Here is a 21406-nt window from a genome sequence, read left to right on the forward strand (position 1 = left end):
CGGAGGGTCGGCGGCTGAACTGCGCCGCTCTGGTCGCGCCGGAGCCCTGGGCTGCTTGTCAGCCAGCAACCAAAAAAAAACCCCTCCTTTGAAGCCTGGCCCCTTTGCTCTCGAGGCTGGTTTTGGGACAGACGGGATTTAGGCTGCTGCCTTGCAGCTGAGGCCCCTCAGGGAGGGGGAAAGCACGCTATTGATCCTGTTACCTCACAGCTGGTATCAGCACTGCATTATTTTCTAACATCGAGTCATTTTAAGTCGCCGCAATGACACAAACACATTGATTAAAAATTAAAACCCATGACAGCTCTCCCACAAACAGTACTTACTGTACCATACTTATTGTATCCTGGGAGGAGAATGAGAAAATAGCAGAAGACAGAATAATTTATAGTGATAAAATGGGTTACATTTTCATAAAAATTTTATTTTACTTTTTTTTTTTTAAATAATTCAATGCACTGGCAGTATAATTAATCCCTCTATGAGAGACACGAATGTACCAGTTCGACCAATATTATTTATACAGAGACATTGTGTTTAAAAACAACAAAAGTACATTTAAAATGTTTGTACATAAAGTATTACTGTTATTTTTTTTCTGAAGAAGGAACAAATGTAAACAAAATGCATAATTGTGCAACACGTTGGAAATACAAAGCAAAACAGGCAAGATACAATTTTATACATATAAAGCAAAAGAAATCAAACTTTTATAACTATACAACATTTCAGTAATTGCTTGACATTTTAACAGTTACCTTGGTCTGTACAAAACAACTTATACTTAAAACTTTACAAGAATAACATGCTTGTTCAGAACAAAGACACCTTGTGGAATTGCAATGATTATTGATATGATACTTGCACACATGAGAAAAAAAAGGCTACTTTGATAGTAAATAAAAAGTAAGAACATAAGAACGTAAGGTAAAAGGCCATTTAGTAAACCATAATCTAATTCCAATAGCTAATTAAGTTGCACTGCAATGCAGAAATTAAATCTGACTTTTGCTGGAAGACCATAAGGTCATAATGTTGCTCTATTTCCAGGAACCAGAAGAAAGCATATATAAATTTTCCTGATATTTTGGTTAATTATACATGCGCGCACATACACACACACACAAAAGAAAAAAAAAGAAAAAAAAAGTATTTGCCACAACAGCCAGAAATGGTGGGTAAGAGAACACACACACAACTACTCCCAACATGGCAGGGTTAAAAAAACAGGACAGCTAGAAAAAGCAAACACCCACCGAGTTTGCCAGGATTACTTCTCCTGAACCTTAGTTGTATTTTGCCTTTTTTTTTTTTTTTTTTTTTTTTCTCAGAAGACAGGAAGCAACTTGAATTGAACTGAGCTGTTTAAAAAATTTTGGGAGTACTACAGCCAAAGACAAAACACAAACTGAAGGAGAGCGCAAAACCAGAGCAAAACATCACCAGATCTTTGACTTGCTTTAATATTCTCGGATGATATGTCCTAGGACTTTTGAATGTGGGTTTTAAAAAAAACAGCATTTAAGATTCAGTAGAAGATATGCAATCCAAAGATGTCAAAAATACAGACAGGAATAAATTATACAATATTTTATGGAAATACAAGGACTGTCAGCTTGGATAAAATGTACATATTTTTTAAGTGTCCTCAAGTGATACATATGGCTAAAATTAAACCCCTGATTGCAGCAACCTAAGATATTCAGTGCCTGATTCTGCAACCTGTGTGCTGAGCACTCATTCACTCAGTTACTTCTGTGGACTTCAGTGGGGCAACCTGCTGATCAGGATGCTCAGAGGAAGAACAGCAGAAATGGTCCTAGATAAGTATTTGCCATGACTTTTAAATGTACAAAACCCATTTGTCTTAGAAAAGCCACTTTAGCCTGCTGCAGCGTCTTTGAACTAAAGTAACAGATTCCATCTCTAGGCTGAGAGCATTTATGACATGTTTGAATTTATTCACCATTTTTCTATGCAAGCTAATGCTGATGCCAGTAAATATTTAAACTGGGAGGTAATGAAATTGCAACATGCCTTTTAGTTAAAACCAAAACATATGCAAGCCTAGATGGCAGGCAGAAATCACCCTCCAATTCTTTTAGCAGGGATTATCTGGTGCTGAATCAGAATAGTTCAATATACACTGAGCTTCAGTGTGCATCTATAAAGCTGCATTAGGGGGTGCAGCACAGTATGAAAAGGGAGAGGACTAGTTTTTCAGCTGGTGTAAATCAGCACTGACATCTACGCAGCTACTTAGAGGCACATCAGCTGAAGCTTCAGCCCACAGTCATCAGAAACATGCAGCCATCATTCAGTCTGTATGTAAAACTCAGCAGTGGAAGTGGAGAGTGAAGTGTAATCGACATCAGATAAAAAGCTGCTCTCTTAGTCTAGTTTCTGATAACGCTCTTCCAGACTGTGTGGTCTAAAGCAGTTTTATGATGTGCTGTATACTGCATAGCTCTGCAAAGTACAGTATTTCCTTACAGGCAAGGATTATGGTACATTAATCATTTCATTGGCATGATCAGTAAAAAGGCATAATGATAAAAGCTTTGGGAGTTTATCTGCATGGAGATATATTGGCAAAAATTAGTCTGGGGTTAGAGGGTTTGCTCCTCGGTGTGTGCACATTGGATTAAGTCCACTGAAATCAGTACTCCTATACCAGTTTACACCAGCTGAGGAACTTTACCTCTGTTGTAAATAAAACTTCTGTGTTGCTTCATTCATAAATTCAAGGGTAAATGTCTCCTGCCAGTGGGTCAAAGCTTCTCCACGTCCATAACGCCGTGTTACTTGTCACTGAAGTCAATGGTGATTTCCCTGAGCAAGGGCTGAGTCAACATATGGTCTGGTCGAAGAGCAAGTCTGCTTGCAGTTACTCCAGCACTTGTCCAGAGACCTTGAACTACTTTCAGTGAGGTGAGTGCTCAGCCAGAACAAAAATGGGTGCAATTCCACTGAATTCACTGAGTTAATGCAACTCAATTTCTGGCCTAATAAACTTAACTCCAGTAATGTTATGCCATTTTTTTTAACCAGCTTCTCTATAAACAGTACCCAGCAAGCTCCATAAGACCTGTGCATTATTGCCACATGATAGCAGAATTTGGTGCCATGACTTTCACCAGTTGTGCCAAGTTATTTTGCATTTGCTTAACTCACAGTTTGGTCTATTGTAGTCACTCTTGTCCATTAAAACAATGAAATTCACTTCAGGATCTGATCTTCCTTTTATTTCAGAGAAGGAAATAAGTCAGTAGAAATTAGGGCTATCTATACTTGATGGGTCTTTCAAAGGTATTACAACAGGGTGACACTCACACAACGGTGAGTAAACTTATATCCAGCACGGAGAGCTTACGGAACTTACATAGAGGGGAACTCACTTAAAACCAAAGAAGAAAGCAAGTCTCAGACAGCTGCATTGTCCACTCATGTGACTTTTATGACTGGCATGAGCAGGACTGAGGTGAGGCCAGTAAGCATGAGTGGTCCTGTGGACACTACAATTTAAACTGCAATTCTGCACACAGTGGGCACTGCCCGAGTTCTGTGCTGTTACTGCGAGCACGGCTTCTGTCAGCTCGTTTGGCATTTCCAGATGCAGTGCAAGTACAAGTGAGTGCTCAAATCCCAGTCCCATCTGCAGCTGCAAAGGACCAAGATCTGAAAGCAATACAGAGCCACAGCTCTGCCACACCCAGGTGGTGGGGCTGGGGTCCCTCAGTCCTGCGGGGCGTAGCACTGGTCCCCCAGCACAGTGGACAGGGCTATGTGGATTCACACCACAGAGACTTGTAGCAGTCCAACACCCAGTGTAGGCTGTGGTCTCAGGGAGCTCTGTGTGGCTCCATAGCCTGTGGTGGGCAACATCAGGTCACACATGGCTACTTGAGCTGGCCCCTAAGCCCGTGGGCTTGGTCCTTGCTGGACTTGTAAAAATAACGGTTTAACTGTATGGTGACTTCAGGGCAGTGACAAGAGTTAGCTCTCTATGACACGTGGTGGTACTCTGAGGGGGATTAAGAACTGGATGGAATGGTGTTATACTCTGGTTTTATAGGATACCATGGTATAGGTGTTATTTTACAGGACACATCAAGAGTAATGAATCCTCTTTCCCAAGAAGCACACACAGGTTAAATTCATAATGCCAGACCCCACCAACTCGCCCCAGTTTCTTTAAACCACTCTTGATATCTTGAATTGCCTGATATGATCACAGTGCCAATGAGCTGCCTGACATGTTGCTACATATCCTGTGGTCCTGGGAAGAGCTTATCATCATAGTATTTCTGTTACAGGGCTTTCTGATGAGGCCAGGTTTGATTCTCATCTGACACCAGTAACTCATCTGCACCTGAATTTGCTCTCACATCTGTAGAGCCACGTCACCCTCTGGCTGTACACAAGATCTGAACTCAATCTATCCTGAATTCAGCAGCTACCACCAGGGGTTTAAACAGGTGTGAGATGATCAGAATCACTGATCTTGGAAGACAAAACATCTCTGAAACAAAATGGCTTAAGTAAAGCCACCAAGTCCATCAGAAAGGCAGGTCTGATAAGAATACTGGGGAGAGGAGGACTGCTCTCTGAGTCAGGCAGGAACATTATGCACTCAGGGGGAGGTTTCAGTAATAAAGGAGAGCCTAACAGCTTTTAGCCTATACCTGTAGGCTAAATATCAAGTGATATAGCTAAAACATACCACTATATCTAGTGAGATACATATATCTATATCTATATCTATATATCTATCTCATTAGAGAATGTCTATATGCATTGGTGAGGATAGTGCTCTGGTTATATCATGGAAGTCCAGGAGAAATTGAGCCTTCCCAACATTAAGAAGACTTGTTTTATTTGTATTTATAAAGTAGTATGTAAAATAAAGCTGGAAGATGTCATAAGGACAGGGGACTGGTTTCTCATCTTCATCCCCTTTGCCTCACTCCCAGTGCCCTCGTGTGAGGTCAGGGAGATGCTGCGAGAGGCAAAGGCCCTTTGCAATGACCTTTCACTGGTGCAAGCTGCCTAGAGATGGGACACTTCTACACTTGCTTCAGAATGACAAATTAATTGTCTTTGGTGACTGGTGAAATATTTCATCTTTCTTAAAACTTCAAGACATTGGTCTATGGCAAACGAGTTAACCTGAAAAACAGCATGTTGACAGCACATTCAGTTTTGACACTGACCTCAGGGACCACAGGACCAAGATGACAAAGTGTTGCTACTTTCTGCCACAACTTCATTGCCTGCAAGAGACAGTAGGTGCAAACAGGAGTATCACATACTACAGAGGAACACTTGAATAATGCCATTACCATCAGCAGTGGTAAGAGTGGTTTCTGTTTACAGCTATCATATACATTTTCTTGTGCTATGAAGTAATGAACAAGGACTTTTTGTTGCAAATACACACACACACACACACACACACACACACAGACTCACTCACGCACATGTGCTTGCTTCAATGCTGTGTGTAGTGGAGTTTCTCCTGAACTCAAAGCAAAGAAGTATGTTAATACTTAAGTCAGAATCCTTACCAGCCCCGTTTGTGCTGTCTGTTAAGTTGCTCTCACAAAACTAATGACTGGATTTAGACAGCATTAAATGATGATAAAAATATATGAAAACTTTTCTTCCAAAGTACCCAAAAACATCAGTGAATCTAAACTGTTACAATAAAAGAACACAATAAAACCTGTGAAATTAAAAAAGCATGGAAATTAAGGTCCAGATTCAATTCTCAGATTTTTTTCTTTAGGAGGAATGAAGATCTCCAATGCTATTTTTTAAAAAAAGTCCACATGACTATCAACAGACCTGTCCCTATTTTTCAAAGGAGACCATTTATAAATGAGACAATATAATCACAGAGAGAGTATATAAATAATTAGAAGTCCAAAGAACATGTAAGAAAAAGTGAAAGGAAGCTGTTAGAAGCAAGCTGTGAAAGTTGCCACCAACACTACCAGCAAAAAGGCTTTCCTTCCAATCCCTGCTCTGGAGCACCCAAAACACATCACATGGCTGAGATACTGCACTCGGAGCAGGACATTCTGTCTGCACGATGTCAAAGACTTCACTGAGGAGCTGCTGCAGCTCTTGACAGGGAGGTTAAGTGCTATGCAAATGCCTCGCCTGAGCACTTAGCACTTTACTGCCCTTGGATCTCGCACCCGTGGAGCTCCCCAAATGCTTGAGTTTAGTCCTTTACTGGCCTGTTCCCCTCACTGCTGAACTATCAGTATTGCTCCAAACCTCCTCAAGCATGGGTCACAAATGGCAGTCAGTTCTGGCAATTTTTTTATGAATCTTGGTGTCCTTCTTAAGTCCCAGCTGCAGAAACCAGGAGATTACATCACTGTCCCAGTTTATCACTATTAAAAACAAATGTGTGTTTTCCAGCCCTTGTCATGTTTGGAGAATGCCTGAAAATATGTCGTGAAATCAGTCTCAAAGCTCAGTATCCAGAAGGCAATACAAGAACCAAGGAGTTTATTTAAAAAAAACCAAAACAACCCAAAAAAACAAAACAAAAAAATCAACACAATTTTAAGCCAATCTTGTAATTTTTGGTGCTTGGTTCATGAGTTTGAGAGCCTGAACTGGGCAGTGTTAAGTGCAGACATAGCAAATGCCCAAGCACAGACATGCAGCTTCCCCACGGACTGAAACAAACAAACAATCTCATTTGATTAAGTCTGCTGGAAGTAATATTTTAAGGGGTAAAAATGATTCCACAAAGATGACATGTTGGCAATTGAAATGAGATGAATACAGTGCCTGTAAAAGTGCAATAATCCTTAATAACTAACCCAAAAGAAGCATCATCCCCAGGGATAAGATGGTAATACACTCTCCATATTTAATTTGTTTCTAAGCTGCTTTTGAAACAAGACTGCTAAATAGTAAGTTGGCTTGTGATCCTAGACTTGACTGCTGGACTTACTATAATGATGCCATTGATTCAGCATACATTTCAACCTAAGTCACAGGATACAAAATCAGGTGGGCTAATTCCTTAAGCTGTTTAAGCAAAAGATTGTGAACACGGGGTAAATTTAAAGACAGGAGCCTGTTTACCACAAGCAAGAGGAGAAAGATAATACATTGTCTTCACTGAGTGACTACAGCTAACTCTGAACAGTCCCATGTCTGAAAACTGTCTTTCAAGGCATAGCTACCCCTCGTAAAGGCATGGAAGTCTAGGATTTCAGTCTACATTAAAGGAACAGGTGATGACAATGCACTTAATTAGACTAAATAGTTACTTGCAAAAAGAATGGAAAACTCTGGCTTATGACAAACCAGCCCAACACTACTGCATCTCAACTACCCAGCCTGTTAAAAAAAAATTTCAAGTGTTTTGTTTTCTTTTTCTTCAAAAAAACCCCCTCAACAACCACCTTTCATCTACAGTTCTGAATAGTTCTCTCTGAATAGTGGTTTTATTCATTAGCTACTGGGCCCAGAATCAGTGTGACAAATGCTGTCAGATTCAGGTTTCAGCCGTGTAACTGAAACCCTCAGAGAACAGATAAGAGTGTATCGACCACTTCAGGAACAGGAGTGTGCAGATAATACAGGATGTGCATGTTCTGCAAATGTCCTTTGCAGAAAACGCTAAACTGGATGATTTCTCTAATGATGCACGTTGGCTATGTTTACAATACAGCCTCGTGGAACAAAATGTTAGGAATTATTGATTTTTAAGAAAAGGTAGTAGTACTGGGAGCTAATATACAAAAGCTACAGAAATGTTTGTCTTAAATGTGCATTGGGCAGAGTCCTTAAACTGCTCTTATTGCAAATATCCAAGGCCTGCTCTAAAAATCGTAACAGTCTGAACCCTTTAAATGCAAATTTGTCCTATTTATCTGGTCACAACCCAGTGAGTAGAATCCAATAACTCACCAGATTAAAGGATATACAGGTTTATATAGCAGAAGGTAATTGCAATTAACTAATATCTGGATGGCATTTAATACACATATTGTATTATTTCAATGAGATGAGACAGAATAATATTTACATTGCTATGAGCATTTTCTGTTTATAGAAATGGAATTTACAGTTCAGTAAGGTATGCAGGTGTGTATGCAAGAATGAGATGAGACCATTTAAAGTCTTGTGAATTATTGATATAAATTCATTTTGTTTTGTTTCATGCACCAGTGCTTCTTGCAGTGGCACCAGAAGAGCAGTGCAGTTTATAACAAGGAAAAAAAATAAGAGGAAAGAGCAAATGTGAAATGGTGCAATTTATTCACAATTGCTTTGAAATTCTATCTGAATTGTCTCATTATTATTCACGCATTAGAGGAATGGTCCAAAACATGACAGCATGGGTAAACAGATGCAGAGCTTGGAAAATAGGTAATCTGACTGAAGTATTCATGGCCATTATTAAACAAATGTTATATTGCTTTTGGGTAAATCTGGTGATTTTATTTAATTTGACATTGTTTTCAAGATAGCAAGATAATACTGTTCGTTTCTAATGCTCTGAAATGAACAAAACAGGTGAAAAATGATGCCACATGGAATTATAATGTTTCAACAGTAGCTGGTTAGTTAAACTTCTAGATAGTTTCATGAAGAATCTGCATACACTTATTAATGGACTTTTACATACAATATCAATGCTTAGAGTGCAGCAGTCCTGTTAAAATCTGCTTTCAGTGAGTCACTATGCAAGGAGAGATTGTTCTATGAAGAAAAATCTTGGATGAGTATTTGTTTGAGACTAAACAGTAAAGTAGAAAGAAAATTCACAGATTTAGTATAGGAATGGTAGATAAGACTAAGAAAGCTAATATTTTGAAACTGCCTAAAAACTGCAATAAATTCTGCTGCCTACTGAAATTATTAAGCCAACAATAAACAGGAAGAATGGAATATCAAAACCTCATTGCATAGTGTGTCATCATTCTTTAATGAGGCATTCCTTCAACCTTTTACCTCTTAACACCTTTGGTGATCTTACATTATGTAGCTGTAAGATATTCAATGTTCTCTTTTAGAGATTAAACCTATAGGAAGTATGAAATCTTAGGAATGTACTGAGTCAGGTAATGATGCCAGAATTAAGCGTCGAAAAGCTTGGTTCAGGTTCAGAAGATGATTTTGAATGAATAGCTATAACTTCTACTAATTTATTTCAGAAGGGACTTCTCATATATACCCTCAAATATTTAAGACGCTTTGTACTATTTCTCAGGAATCCGTATCTTCTCAAAGTGCTTTTTTGTTTTCACTTGAAGGCAGCATGGACTTAAAACAATACTGCAGGGAATGTACCGTTCCATAAAGCACATAAGGATGGCAGGATCCAGGAGACACAAGGCATAGAAAATTGTCGAAAATGATTAGATGGTACAACACATACTGCTCTTGAGTCATAAGTTTCTTTTATGGTGACTTCTACTTCCAATAGATAGGATATTAAAAAAGGCAATAAAAATGAAGTTACATGAATAAACTTCCAAAAATGAGTGGAGTTCCACCAGTGATCGTCTCTGCGCTGGTAGAGGTAGAAGAATGGGGATGTTATGGAGAGGGCAGCAGTCACTACAACAAATGAGCCTCAATGCGGAGCCAGTGGAGTCCCTGGCGAACGTAACGAACCAGATTGGTCATACTGCTGTGTTGTGTTAAGGGTCCCATCACTGAGTCCAGGTCTACAAAGAACTCTGCAATACACAAGAAACAGAGGCGGTCGTTTCAGGCAATGGTACAGAAATACAGGTATTACCATGATTTCCCAGTCGGTGCAGTTACTGAGTTCTCAAGGCAGTTGTGCACATGAGCACAACTGTCAGCATGAAAGAATTTAAACCACAACAGTACATTTAAAAAGACCGAATTAGATTATCCATGCTGGGAGTCTACCACAACATCGTATGAGTGGTTGCCAGTAGTCTTCCTTTAACTCTGATGATCTACACCATCAGTTTTCTGAGATTAGGTTTGCTGACTTCACAATTTAAATAGTTGGCAATGAAATCTAGCATTTCCTTTTCTGTGCTGTACCCTCTCCCAGGCATGAAAGGCTAGTCTGGATCCTGCAGAAGACCCTGCTTGCTCTTTTCTCCACCCTCCAATTTCTGTTACTGCCATTGCAGAAGTTTTGGTCCTCTGCTCATTCTGCTGCAGCTGCAGGCCCCAGAGGATGTGTGTGGGGTGGGAGGGGAGAAGGAAGAGGACAGAGGGAACACAGCAGGAAAATAGCATCTAGGAGACAGGAACCTATAAAGGGGAAGAATCACAACACTAGGATTCCATGGTGGAAAGAGTTAACAGGAGGTCACTAAACAGAGAGCCACAGTTAGGAAGCAACACACCAGTTTACATTATGCCATGTGTTATATGTTCTCTGGGTGAAAGACTAATCCTGTTAGGGCCAACAGACCTGTCCTAATTGCTGTCAACGGAGAACTGAATTGTGTCCTCTATTCTCCCACAGCTTGTCTTTATGCTCACTGGGGCACAGGCATTCCCACACATACAACACTTACACTATATTTAGGCAAGTGGGAGCCTGCTCTCAGTTAAAGCCCCTCAGAGCTCAGATAACAACCAGCAATCACAATAACAGTGGCTGAGCCCTTACATTCTCACCCTGCCTAAAATCCAGTGCCCAGCACTCAGCCAGCCAGCACTGTATTGGCTGCACTTCAGGAGAGCAGATGCCGGGTACAAAATCATTATCAGTACTTTCTTCAGCGAGTAAGTGCTGCTTTGAGGTCTTCTATCCAAGTATTGACAGCCTGACCCTGGTCAGCTTGGGAGCTACAGCAGTATCAGAGCACAAAGTGATTTGGCTGCAGGCAAGCATAATGAGAGCTCAGGGCTAGCACCAGAGCTGTTCAGATGCTGCAGCCAGCAGCTACTTTTAATCTTCCTTCCTCTGTCTTTTATTCCCCTCCTCTAGTGTAAAAATCAATACATTTAGAAGTGAAATAATGCACTATCTTGCTTGCATTCTAGAGATCTCATTTGAGGCTCAGATAAATAATTGCTTTAAACACTGAAAATTCACCTTAAAGCCTAATTTCAGTTGAACGTTTCTTGAAAAAGCTACATGCACTGAAGCCACTTATTAAATTTATGCATGAGAACAGGTCTTGCTCACTACAGAGTTGATAGTTTTCCACTGAAGACAAAAAGCACTGCTATCTTTGGAAGCTTAAAAAAAATGATCTGATCTTGTAAAGTCAGCTGAGAGTTTGATGTTATAGATGGTGAACATCACGCTAGGTGATACAACACAAACCAGCCCATGGGTTTTGGGAAGTCTGCAGTTTAGTCTGGACTGATACAGATGCAGATTTATGACATCTATTCTCCCACACATTCTCAACCCTACTGACCAGGGAAAATTCCACCAAAAGTACATGGCAGTATGTTCATGCTTTCCCTTTCAAACCAGATCAGCCTGGTGGGTCACAGTTCTGCTGTTCTCCTCTTTCTATGCATTTTTATTTTAATGGCACATCTTTTGTCAGGCTGACAAAGAAAGGCTTCTGTCTGCTGCTCTGAGCCAGCTGGACATGAGTCAAGTCCAAACTGGGAGCGTGCAGGCATACTCAGAGGAGCACAAAACCTAAGCTGACAGCCATGGACAAGGGGAGGCTGCACAGCTCCTACAATGTGGAAGAAATCTCTTGTGACTGCATGGGCATGACCTAAGAAACATCTATGACAGCAGTAAGACCTAGAGGTAAAGGCTGTTAGGCCACAGCTTTATACCCATCTCTATTAGCTCTCATCAGAGACATATTCTTGGGCAAGACACACCCTGTGATTCAAAGGACTACAGAAACAATGAGAGCTGACCACAAAAAACCCCACAAAAATGACTGGATCTGGTTTTTTTGGCTTTTTTTTTTTTTTTTAAAGGAATTTAATTTTTATCTTAATCATGGTTTCTTTGTGGGTTTGTGTTTGCTTTTGAGACCATTCTTATTTTAACGGGCGGGGGGGAAAATCTCATTCTTTATAATGAACTGACTGCCCAAGCTCCTGGGAGAGAGGCCAAGAGATCTGTCCTGTACTTGAGACTCATAGCAGAGTCTGGGGTTTGCACTGTCCTGTTTGCTGTCATGGGGCATTTTGGAACTCACAGTCCACATGCCAGTGTACCAGAGCTTGGGCACTGCGATGGCTGGTCCAGCTGGCAAAGGTGGACTAGAGGGGACAGGGGTGAGTCCTGTCCCAGCCAGCAAGATATAGGTGCTCTGAATTATTTGAGAGGTACAGATGACATCTACTAAAACAACTACAGCTAGGTTTCATGAAACACTGCAATATTTCTCATGTCAAAGTATCTTAAACACATCCTTCTGTAAAGAGAATCCGTCATGTGACATGATGAAGGCCTGCAGAGCACCACAGCAGTTCCCATACACTTTTTGTTACACCATGAATTTTTCAAATTGCAGTTTAATTGTGTTAAAGCATGCATCTTTAAATCATGTATTTAATTAGAAATGAGGTTCCAGACAAAATGTAAAGACAGACACGGTATAGCATGTATGAAACTCTGATCTCTCTCCGATGGTTTATAATACTTAAATCAAATTTGAAGTAACACGAACTTTCCATTCCCTGTAACGTGTCTGCAGTTTGTGAAACAAGATATGAAAGAACAGGTCACAACCCTACATGTCTTGCTGATGTGAGAAACCCTTATTCATGCATCCAGTCCCACTAAAGTCAAAGGGACTGCTCATCTGAATAAAGAGTATTCCTATATGGCTTTGCAGAATTGGGTTTATTTGATCGTAAATCAAAATGAGAACAAAGGAGAGTGTAGGGAGGAAAATGCAGAAAGAGAGTCAGCAGGTTTTTTTCTCATCCAGCTCTAGGACTGATAACAGCAGTGGCTGGGTACATTTTCTGTCTGCTGGCTGAATGCCTGAGCTATTTTGATTCAATACCAAGTAGAACATTTAACAACTCCACAACACACAGAGCTAATTACAAGATTATCACCATCTCTTTCTCCTATCAGGGCATCCTTCTGCATTCCCACTGTAACATTCTGCAGTACATTTGACAGGGAATCGCTTTCACATTCTGTGAAAATGGATGCAGCTATGGAAAAAATCCAAAATGACTGCACTGCTACTAAATTAATCAATGCGAACAAAGACAAGAAGCAGTGGGGAGGACTGGACAGAACTTCTATTATTGTTCCTCATCCAGGGATAGATCATTATGTCCCACCATTCAGACATAAAACTCTATAAATCTCAAGCTCAGTTTCTCTAAATCAGTGGAAATTTGCCACTGACATTAATGGGAGTAAGATCAAACTGCATACAGCAAGCACATTTGTCAGGACAAGTCAGCCATCTGAAATCTCACTATAATTTAAGAGAATGAGCCGACTCACGATGAGAATATTTCCTAGTTAGGCTCTGCACCTCTAGTGTCAAAGAAGGCTTTCTCAGTGATTTGTGTGAGCCCAAAGCTGGAATGTGAATAATTACATTATCATGGGGAAGTTCACAGCTGGCCAACAATACGCCAAATTTGTCCTTTAGTTATATCTCAGACACTCCACTATACTTGATATAACCCAGTCACAAACTGCTTGCTAAAACTCCTTTAAAATGGCTGTGGTAAAGACCTATGTTTTGTTGTTAGAAATAAACAGATTGCAACCCAACCATAGGAGAGTCAAGGTCATGGCTTTCAGTGGACATCTCCTAATCGTTCTCCCCGCATGAACATAACATCTAATGTTTGCTTATTATCCTAGCCAGCATTTTAATAGTCTTAAACCCATTGACAGAGCAGTCTGAAAATAATCTCAGTGCCCTACAAGACGCTGAAACTGTGAATGAATTTGCAGACTCAAAAGCTCTCATCACTTGGGGCTCATGTTCGCTAAATTATTTGCCAGCTGCTCTGATAACCCCATGTTCAGAGTGTGTTACACATCCCCCTCTGTGCTTGACAAGAGAAGATACGCATTGGCTACAGCGACCAGCAAGCAGATTTGGTCTGTTTGCTCAAGCTGTCACAGTTGTGCTCTTAGATGCGGTGGCTCCGGGTCCAAAGGCAGAGAACAGAGAGAAAGCTAAAGCTGGTGAGCCAAAGGGGACAAAGAAAAAAGCAAGAGAGTGGCGCACCTTTGTTCTCCTTGGTCAGCTTGTCAGCCATGTCCCAGTGCTCGTAGCTCCGCAGGACGTTGTTGGTGATGTTGACGTGGCTGGCAGCCATGTGGTGGATGCGCTGGGGGATGGTGATGGTCCCCGCCGAGGAGGAGCCGGCGGTGCCCGTGGTGCTCCCAGCAGAGCTGACGGGGGACGGGCTCAGGGACATGGGCGATGGTGTTTCTGTGCTCCTGCGGGAGGCAAAGCGAGAGTGAGTCCCCCTCGCACGCCCCACTTCACTGCCGTCCTAAGCGCACTTCAAAAGTTACCTCTGCACCCCAGCCAGGGGAGAATGTGCAGTGGTATCTCCTGATTTTACGAGAAAGGAGAGCATATAAACTGGGGATGACTGAAAATAAGAAGGGATTTAATTTTACCTTTAAATGAACCTGTTATTTAAAAAAAAAAAAATAAAATCTATCACAAAAATAGAGCAATCTTTCAGAGAAAGAAGCATCTCATAGCTGTAATGATTTTTCTACCTGCTGCCAGAAGCTGCAATGGCAGTTAGAAAACACTCAATGTGCAATATTGGCTTATTATCAAAGTATTTTCTGGGAACAATAATGACAGTTTGCTCCAAAAACAGTCACCACAATAAGTAAAGAGCAAGTCTTAAAAGCACCCTGCTGAGCAGTATTAGGTCCTGAGGGTACTGCAGGATTATGAATATCTCTATAGGATTCTTTAAGGCCATGGAGATTTGTTCTAATTGCCTACAGTTTCATCTGCACAGTTCTGTACAAAGCAGTGTTTTAAGTTACCTACTTAGTGTGGCACTAATGTTCTAATATAGATTTTCCTTTAATTCTAACACCAGCAATTAGGAATCACCTGCTGGCTGCAGGCAGTGCTGCGGTCAGCACAGCAAGCTCTTGGTTAGAGCTGTGCAGTGCTGAACCCTCACAAAACAGCTATTCTCTTTGAAAATTTATAGAATCATAGAATTGTTCAGGTTGGAAGATACCTCTAAGTTTATTGAGTCCAACCACTAACACAGCACTGCCACGTCCACCACTAACCCATGTCCCCAAGTGCCACATCTACATATCTCATATCTTTTGAATATCTCCAAGAATGGTGGCTTGACCTCTTCCCTGGGCGGCCTATTCCAGTGCTTGATGACACCTTTTGGTGAAGAAATTATTCCTAAACCTCCCCTGGTGCAACTTGTGGCCATTTCCTCTTGTCCTATCGCTTGTTATGCGGGAGAAGTAACAAAAGCTACCCTTCATCAGATCAACACTCCCACCCAACTTGTGTTATTCATACACTGACTAAGGGACTGGCCCCCTGGGGAACACCACTGGTGACCAGCTCCAGCTGGATGTAACTCCATTTGGAACCACTTACCTAAACTAAAGCATTCTATTTGCTGTGGAATACACTTGAGATGCAGGGCTGCAGGACAGACTGCCACCACGGCACAGCCTTGGGCTGTAAGGCATCGATGGCAACAGCTTTTGCTGCAGGTTTTCTAGCAGTGCCCTGCTATTACCTGTGCTCAACAACAGGCTCCTGTGATATATTCTTTTTCCAGAGCTAGAGACCACGTTGATTTGGCAGACAGTAGCTTTTAACACAGCTTATGTGTTAAAGCACATCCTAATGCACAAATGTTTTACTTTAAGTCTCAAAACATCCTAGTTATCTGACATGCCACAGTGTCTTTAATGCACAGGAGAGCTGAACTATACTAGATTAGGTCTGGGAGCTGTTAAAAATGATAAGTATCTGAGGATACCAAGAGTATTTTGTTAGAGCCACTTAGAACAAGCTGACGCACTTCTGCCAAATAAAGCACATTGTTCACTGGATTTTCCCTGTTGTGCACAGCCATTATTACTGTGGTGAGTCTACTAAATCTTTGTAGTTTGTGCTCTCTGTTGCTAGAGGTGGGAAACATTTCTGTAATGAAACCAGGGAAAATCTGTTTCATTGCCAGCCTGGAACCCAGGCCAACTTTGTAGAGGTTCACAACCCTTTCAAACAAGAGTAGGCAGAAATTCCAGTAAGGCCAAATGAGATTTTTGATGTTTTGAGATCCTGAGGACACTACAATTCATGGCAATGGATCAAGTTTTGCTTTGTAGAAAAAAAAAAAATATTTGAGACTGCCCCACTGTTTCCCCGTTCTGCACCAGGCTGCTGATCCATCTCCATACCTCTGTGGTGTGTGAATTCTCTACCCATCTGGTACAAATTTGCAGGGGAATAAGAAGAAACTGTAGAGTGAGTAGCTCTGGGGAAGGCAGAGCACGTGCTGCCAGGGGCAGCACCAGGCCTGTGACAAACTGGGGGCCACCAGGAGACACCTGAGATATACAGCCACTCTGAGTCAGCCAGAGAGCTTTTCTTCTGAGACTCCACACAGGGGGGATAGAAGAGCTGAGTGTGGACTGTGGTCACAGGTCACAGGTGTCACAATAACGCTGTTATAACACGGCCTTGTCATGTTCAGTTATTCTCACATGTCAAGTGCTTCCTTCTCTGAATAAAAGACAGAGATGTGCTCTTTCAGAGCTTTGCTTCCTTATCTCCAAAGTTAGTGGGAAGAGACTGATCAGCTGGGTGTTACATTAGAACTGATGCTGACCTGAAGGCTGGGTTTCCGCTGCCTACTTTGTGGCCAGACAAGAATTTTCTCCTCCAGTCAAAACCCACTTATTCTAAATCCTGAACACCCAACAGCTCCTTTAAATAGCAAGGGAGGTGTCATCACCTGCAGAGCACACACTTCATCCTGTCTATTACAGGACAGGAATAAAAGGATAACTTCTGCTTCATGACATGTGTATGTACAAGCCACTTCTTAAGAAAAGAGATGCAATGCTCCAGCGGTCTATTTCATCACTAAAACTTTACGTAAACATTTATGTATTTTTACTGCAATACAAGGTTTCACTGACATTTAAATGCCTCAAAAAACTGGCATATAATGAATAATTTAATTTAGTAGTTGCTTTTCCAGTGTTAAAATATATTTTCAGTTTTTATTTAAAGGTGATTTTGTATTTCATCACTTTAGTTTGTGTTATAATCTATACTTAAATATCTATATACACACATATTCAAAATAACTTTGTGTATTTTGGGTGTATATTTATATATACGTACACCCCAAAACACTTTGAATTACCTAAGACAATATTTTCCTTTAAGCAAAATGTTGGAATTCTTGGTTTTGTACTGCTTGAAAACAAAGTCTGCTTGAAAACTTCAATTCTTTGCGTGCTAAACTTCAACCCCTTCTACAGTTTTATTATGTTATTTCCTTGGCATGTCTAATAGTCATTTCTTCTGACCTACCAGAAAGAGACCATTAACAACAATCATTTTCACCTAGAATTGAGCCCACTCAAGTCAAGATGGAAAAAAAGTTAAAGTCCTTCACCTTTGTTTTACCTGTATCTGTGTGATACAGGAGGAAGGAAAAGGAAAGATGTGTCAGGTGGCAACAGAGATTGGAAGATAAAGGCAAGGTTGCAGCAGCAATGCACCTTCATCAAACAGCAGATCACAACTGAATTACCCTGACTTCATATCTGAGGTGAGGGTGTTTTAACGTTAGTATAAAGTCACTGATAATTGGCTGACTAAGTGCCTTCACATTTTCACCACTATTATACCTTCAGTTTTATTAAACAGCACTTACCATATATCAGTGAAGTATTCATTGGTCTTTCATTGCTGAACGAATCATTGAAAAATCATTGCAATGAAGGTTAACTTTACTTTGCCTTCCTAAAATGACACGGTACTTGCTAGCTAATTAACAGCTATTTTTATGGCCTTCATTTGGCTTGAGAAGCAAACTGTCAAAGAATTCAGCACAGACCCACCACAGCTGAATTTAGACTTAAGGGGGCTTTGTACAGATGAAGGTGTGTTTCAGCTCTTCCTTCCCAATCACAGTGCATGGCTCACACAGGTACCTGATTCGGTCTGGTGGGAGCCCCTCACCCCCACAAGCCCAGGGCAGCTGTACGATCAATTCTGTAGGCAAAAAGAACATTTTCTACCTAATACATACTTCAAAGACACCTGTAGCTCCCGAAACGCTGATCCCATGGCCTGTCCTTTGCCTTCAGAGGCACAAAAACATTTCCCCCCATTTTTGGAACCTTTTGTTCCCAGACAAAAGTACTCAGCAGAAAATACTCACTTTCCATTGCCGCCCCAAGGTGAGGGGGCCTGTGAGGCTTTTGAAGAGTTCTGTAAGTACAAAACCAAAATGTAAATACAGGTGATGCAAGCACATGAATACTGAAGACAGAAGCCTCAACACTCCCCATTTTCACTGCAAGAGCTACAGTGCATAGAGCAGAACAGCTCTGCACATCGGTCCCATAATTAAGTGGCTGGTGGATGATTGGTAGGTTCCAACCAGTAGCTTGAAAGTCACTTGATGAAAGAGGGAATAAGTTCCAGTAAAAGCAGATGTAGGTCACAAAAAAGTGGTTTAATTACCACTGAAACTTATTCTACAAAGTAAGTTCTTGAGAGTGCAAATGACTGCTTATCATTAGGGGGACCTTCAATATTTTAATAAGGAACAAAAAGAATTTGGCTTGATGCCTTAATGAAATTAATCCCTCCCAAATTGCTAGAGAAGGTGGCTTGGGATTCAGATAGCAGTATAAATAACATTTCTAGTAAGGATCTGCTTGAATACCCTTGTTTTTATGTATTTTAGTTGCACAAATTGACTTTCCTTACCTGCTTACTCATTCTGCCTTTCACGTCTGTGTAGCACCTTGTAAAACCCTGTACAAAAAGATTGCCGAGCAACAATAAAGCCCAGGTTTTTCCAGACTTGCTCAGACTGAGTGGTTATTTTATTTTCCATACAAAGTGGTAGTAACAGGGCTGAGGCTATCTACGTGTGCTCTCTGAAAATAATCACTCAGCTGCCTTTCTAGAAGTCAGCACACACAGTGAGAATTCAATCAAATTTTACAAGTTCTCTGCACAGTATTACCATATTACAACGCTCATCCACTTACTGTAATCACTATTTTGCATGGGAGGCACAGAGATTCAGTGGAGCCCAGAGCCTATCCTTGACTTCTAAAACACAGCAAACAATCCAACAGTCCTGTCCAAAGCAGCAGACACTGTCAAACCATGACACTGGCCTGGCCCGTGTGTTCTCCACATATGTAATGTATGTTTTTGCCACCTGCTCAAATATAGGAAGGAGGGAGATCCTAAACTGCCCTGGAAAGTTTTCAGAGATGAAGAAGAAGCTGGTGTCTGGGGATTGTTCCCAACATTACCTGGAGACAAATTATAGGTCTGTCAAGATTAAGACTAGATCTCAATTGGAGCTAGTTATCTGATGATGAAAATATTTAACAAAAGTATTTCAATGACTACTGACATCACATTTTCAAAAACAAAAAAATCTTCCTCAAACTTTCAGGGGAAATACCTCAGAGGATGTCACTTTTTCTAATCTGGAAAAGTTTGATTTCAATTTTAAAAATTTATCACTTTAGTTATATTTTACTTCAAGTTATCTCTAAATTTCAAAATTGCTTACATACTATATGGTTATTTTCTGTATTTAAATGTCAAAAATATCAACTTGAAGTTTTTAATTGGAAATTAATCAGTACCAGTTCTGTCCACAAATGGTTTCAATTTGGACAAAGTGGCATTTGTGAGGAGAAATATGGAAAACAATTCAGCCAAAAAGTTCCTCCAGCTCTGCTGTAAAGAGTGGGCTGCTTTTCACAGTTAAAACTGTGTAAAATTCTGAATAACAACTCTATTCAAACACTTAATCTCTTTCATTTGTATTACAGATTCTCTCTAGTGAACACAGAGAACATGGTGCAGCAATACAAAACTAACATGTAGTTAATAGCTCCCATTCTTTTCTTTTCTCCTCCTGTGCCTTTATTACAAAACATATAATCTGTACATATAATCTGTACACACTCAAACACTACTTCTAGGAAATGAGTTACAGTGCCCATAGCACACACATTTACTGAAACACTCAGCTTCAACTGGATGCCTAAAATAGCATTTCTGATTTATTTTATTACATTTAACATTTTTTTCTCTTATTTTAATTTACATTAAAAGGCATTTTCTCTGTGTGGATGCAGTAAAATGGGCTTATGCTGGGAGTATTAATATATTCTCCGTTGTACCTATTTGCACAGCTAGACAAGTAAAGTGGCTTTAAGGCAAAACAATCCTCCCTGCATACCCTTCTTTTTTTTTTTTTATCATTACTTTCTGCAGAAAAAGTTTATCAAAACTATTTGACTAATAATCCTTTTTTTTTTTAAGAGAAAATCTACATTCATCCTGGGTAAAATGTGAAGTGGGTGGAACACATTTCATGAAAATGCTGAGGTTACAAATGCGTCTAGTTCAAATTTAATTTGTTTTGCGAATCCCTGGCTGAAAACTCCATGAACACAACAGAGGCACTACTAATGGTGGCAACAGAGACTCCATTTAAGCACGAGACCAGGAATAAACATTACTGAAGTTGCAGAGATACACACACAGAAAACACATGGGAAGTCAGGATTATGGTTGCTTGCATGATAGTACTGGAGTTTTACAGCAGAAGGACCATTTTATCACCATTTACATGAAAATATTAAAACTGCAGTGTTAGAGGTTTTACTGGTTTGCAGTACCAATATATGTCAAAGCTTGGAACAAATTCACAGTGGCTGAAAACACCAACAAAAAAAGACTGATGGGCTGACAAGACAGTATAATTACCTAATTATAGAATAATATGTAGTAATAAAGTACAAGAATTAATGTGTGCTTCAAACAGCATTAACCAGTAAAATGTAAATATCGAAACCTTGGCAAAGTTGAAGAAAGATTCTATTTCTCTCTTAATCCTAGCAACAGTGAGGATTTGTCATTCTTACACTGGGTAAACAGCATTTGACAAGGTAAAACAAAACATCCCCAAGTCATGACAATCAGATCTCCACTCAACTTAAGGTAAAGGGAAACCTTCAAGATGTAGATAAGGCAATTTGAAGTTCCACAGGAATAAAAGGAGAAACCTCTGAGACTGCAATAAGCTTCAGCAAACCTCGCTGAATTGAAAATCCAAACTTAACTAACTACAGCCTAAATAATTGCTTTATTATGGTTCATTGGGGGTCAGTTCATAATCGCTTCCACATTGAAACCTTGAAAGAATCAGGTTCCTTTTTAGAAACTTG

At 40.3% G+C, this 21406-nt stretch overlaps 1 protein-coding gene across 6 annotated transcripts in view; it reads right to left on the reverse strand.

Moving 5' to 3' along the window:
- Positions 1–403: 403 nt before the first annotated feature.
- Positions 404–21406, reverse strand: part of AFF2 (AF4/FMR2 family member 2) — a 336618-nt gene continuing 315615 nt past the window's right edge. For 5 of the 6 annotated variants that reach the window (XM_032701864.1, XM_032701860.1, XM_032701861.1 and 2 more), the window contains 4 exons: positions 18912–18959; positions 18358–18407; positions 14169–14383; positions 404–9719 (listed from right to left, as the gene is read on the reverse strand). In XM_032701864.1, the coding sequence (XP_032557755.1) occupies positions 9598–9719; positions 14169–14383; positions 18358–18407; positions 18912–18959 (435 nt within the window). In that variant the 3' untranslated portion in view covers positions 404–9597. The remainder of the gene's footprint in view (positions 9720–14168; positions 14384–18357; positions 18408–18911; positions 18960–21406) is intronic. The other variant, XM_032701863.1, reaches the window with a different exon arrangement.

The sequence above is a fragment of the Chiroxiphia lanceolata genome, chromosome 14 (genome assembly GCF_009829145.1).
Source record: "Chiroxiphia lanceolata isolate bChiLan1 chromosome 14, bChiLan1.pri, whole genome shotgun sequence".
NCBI lineage: Eukaryota > Metazoa > Chordata > Aves > Passeriformes > Pipridae > Chiroxiphia > Chiroxiphia lanceolata.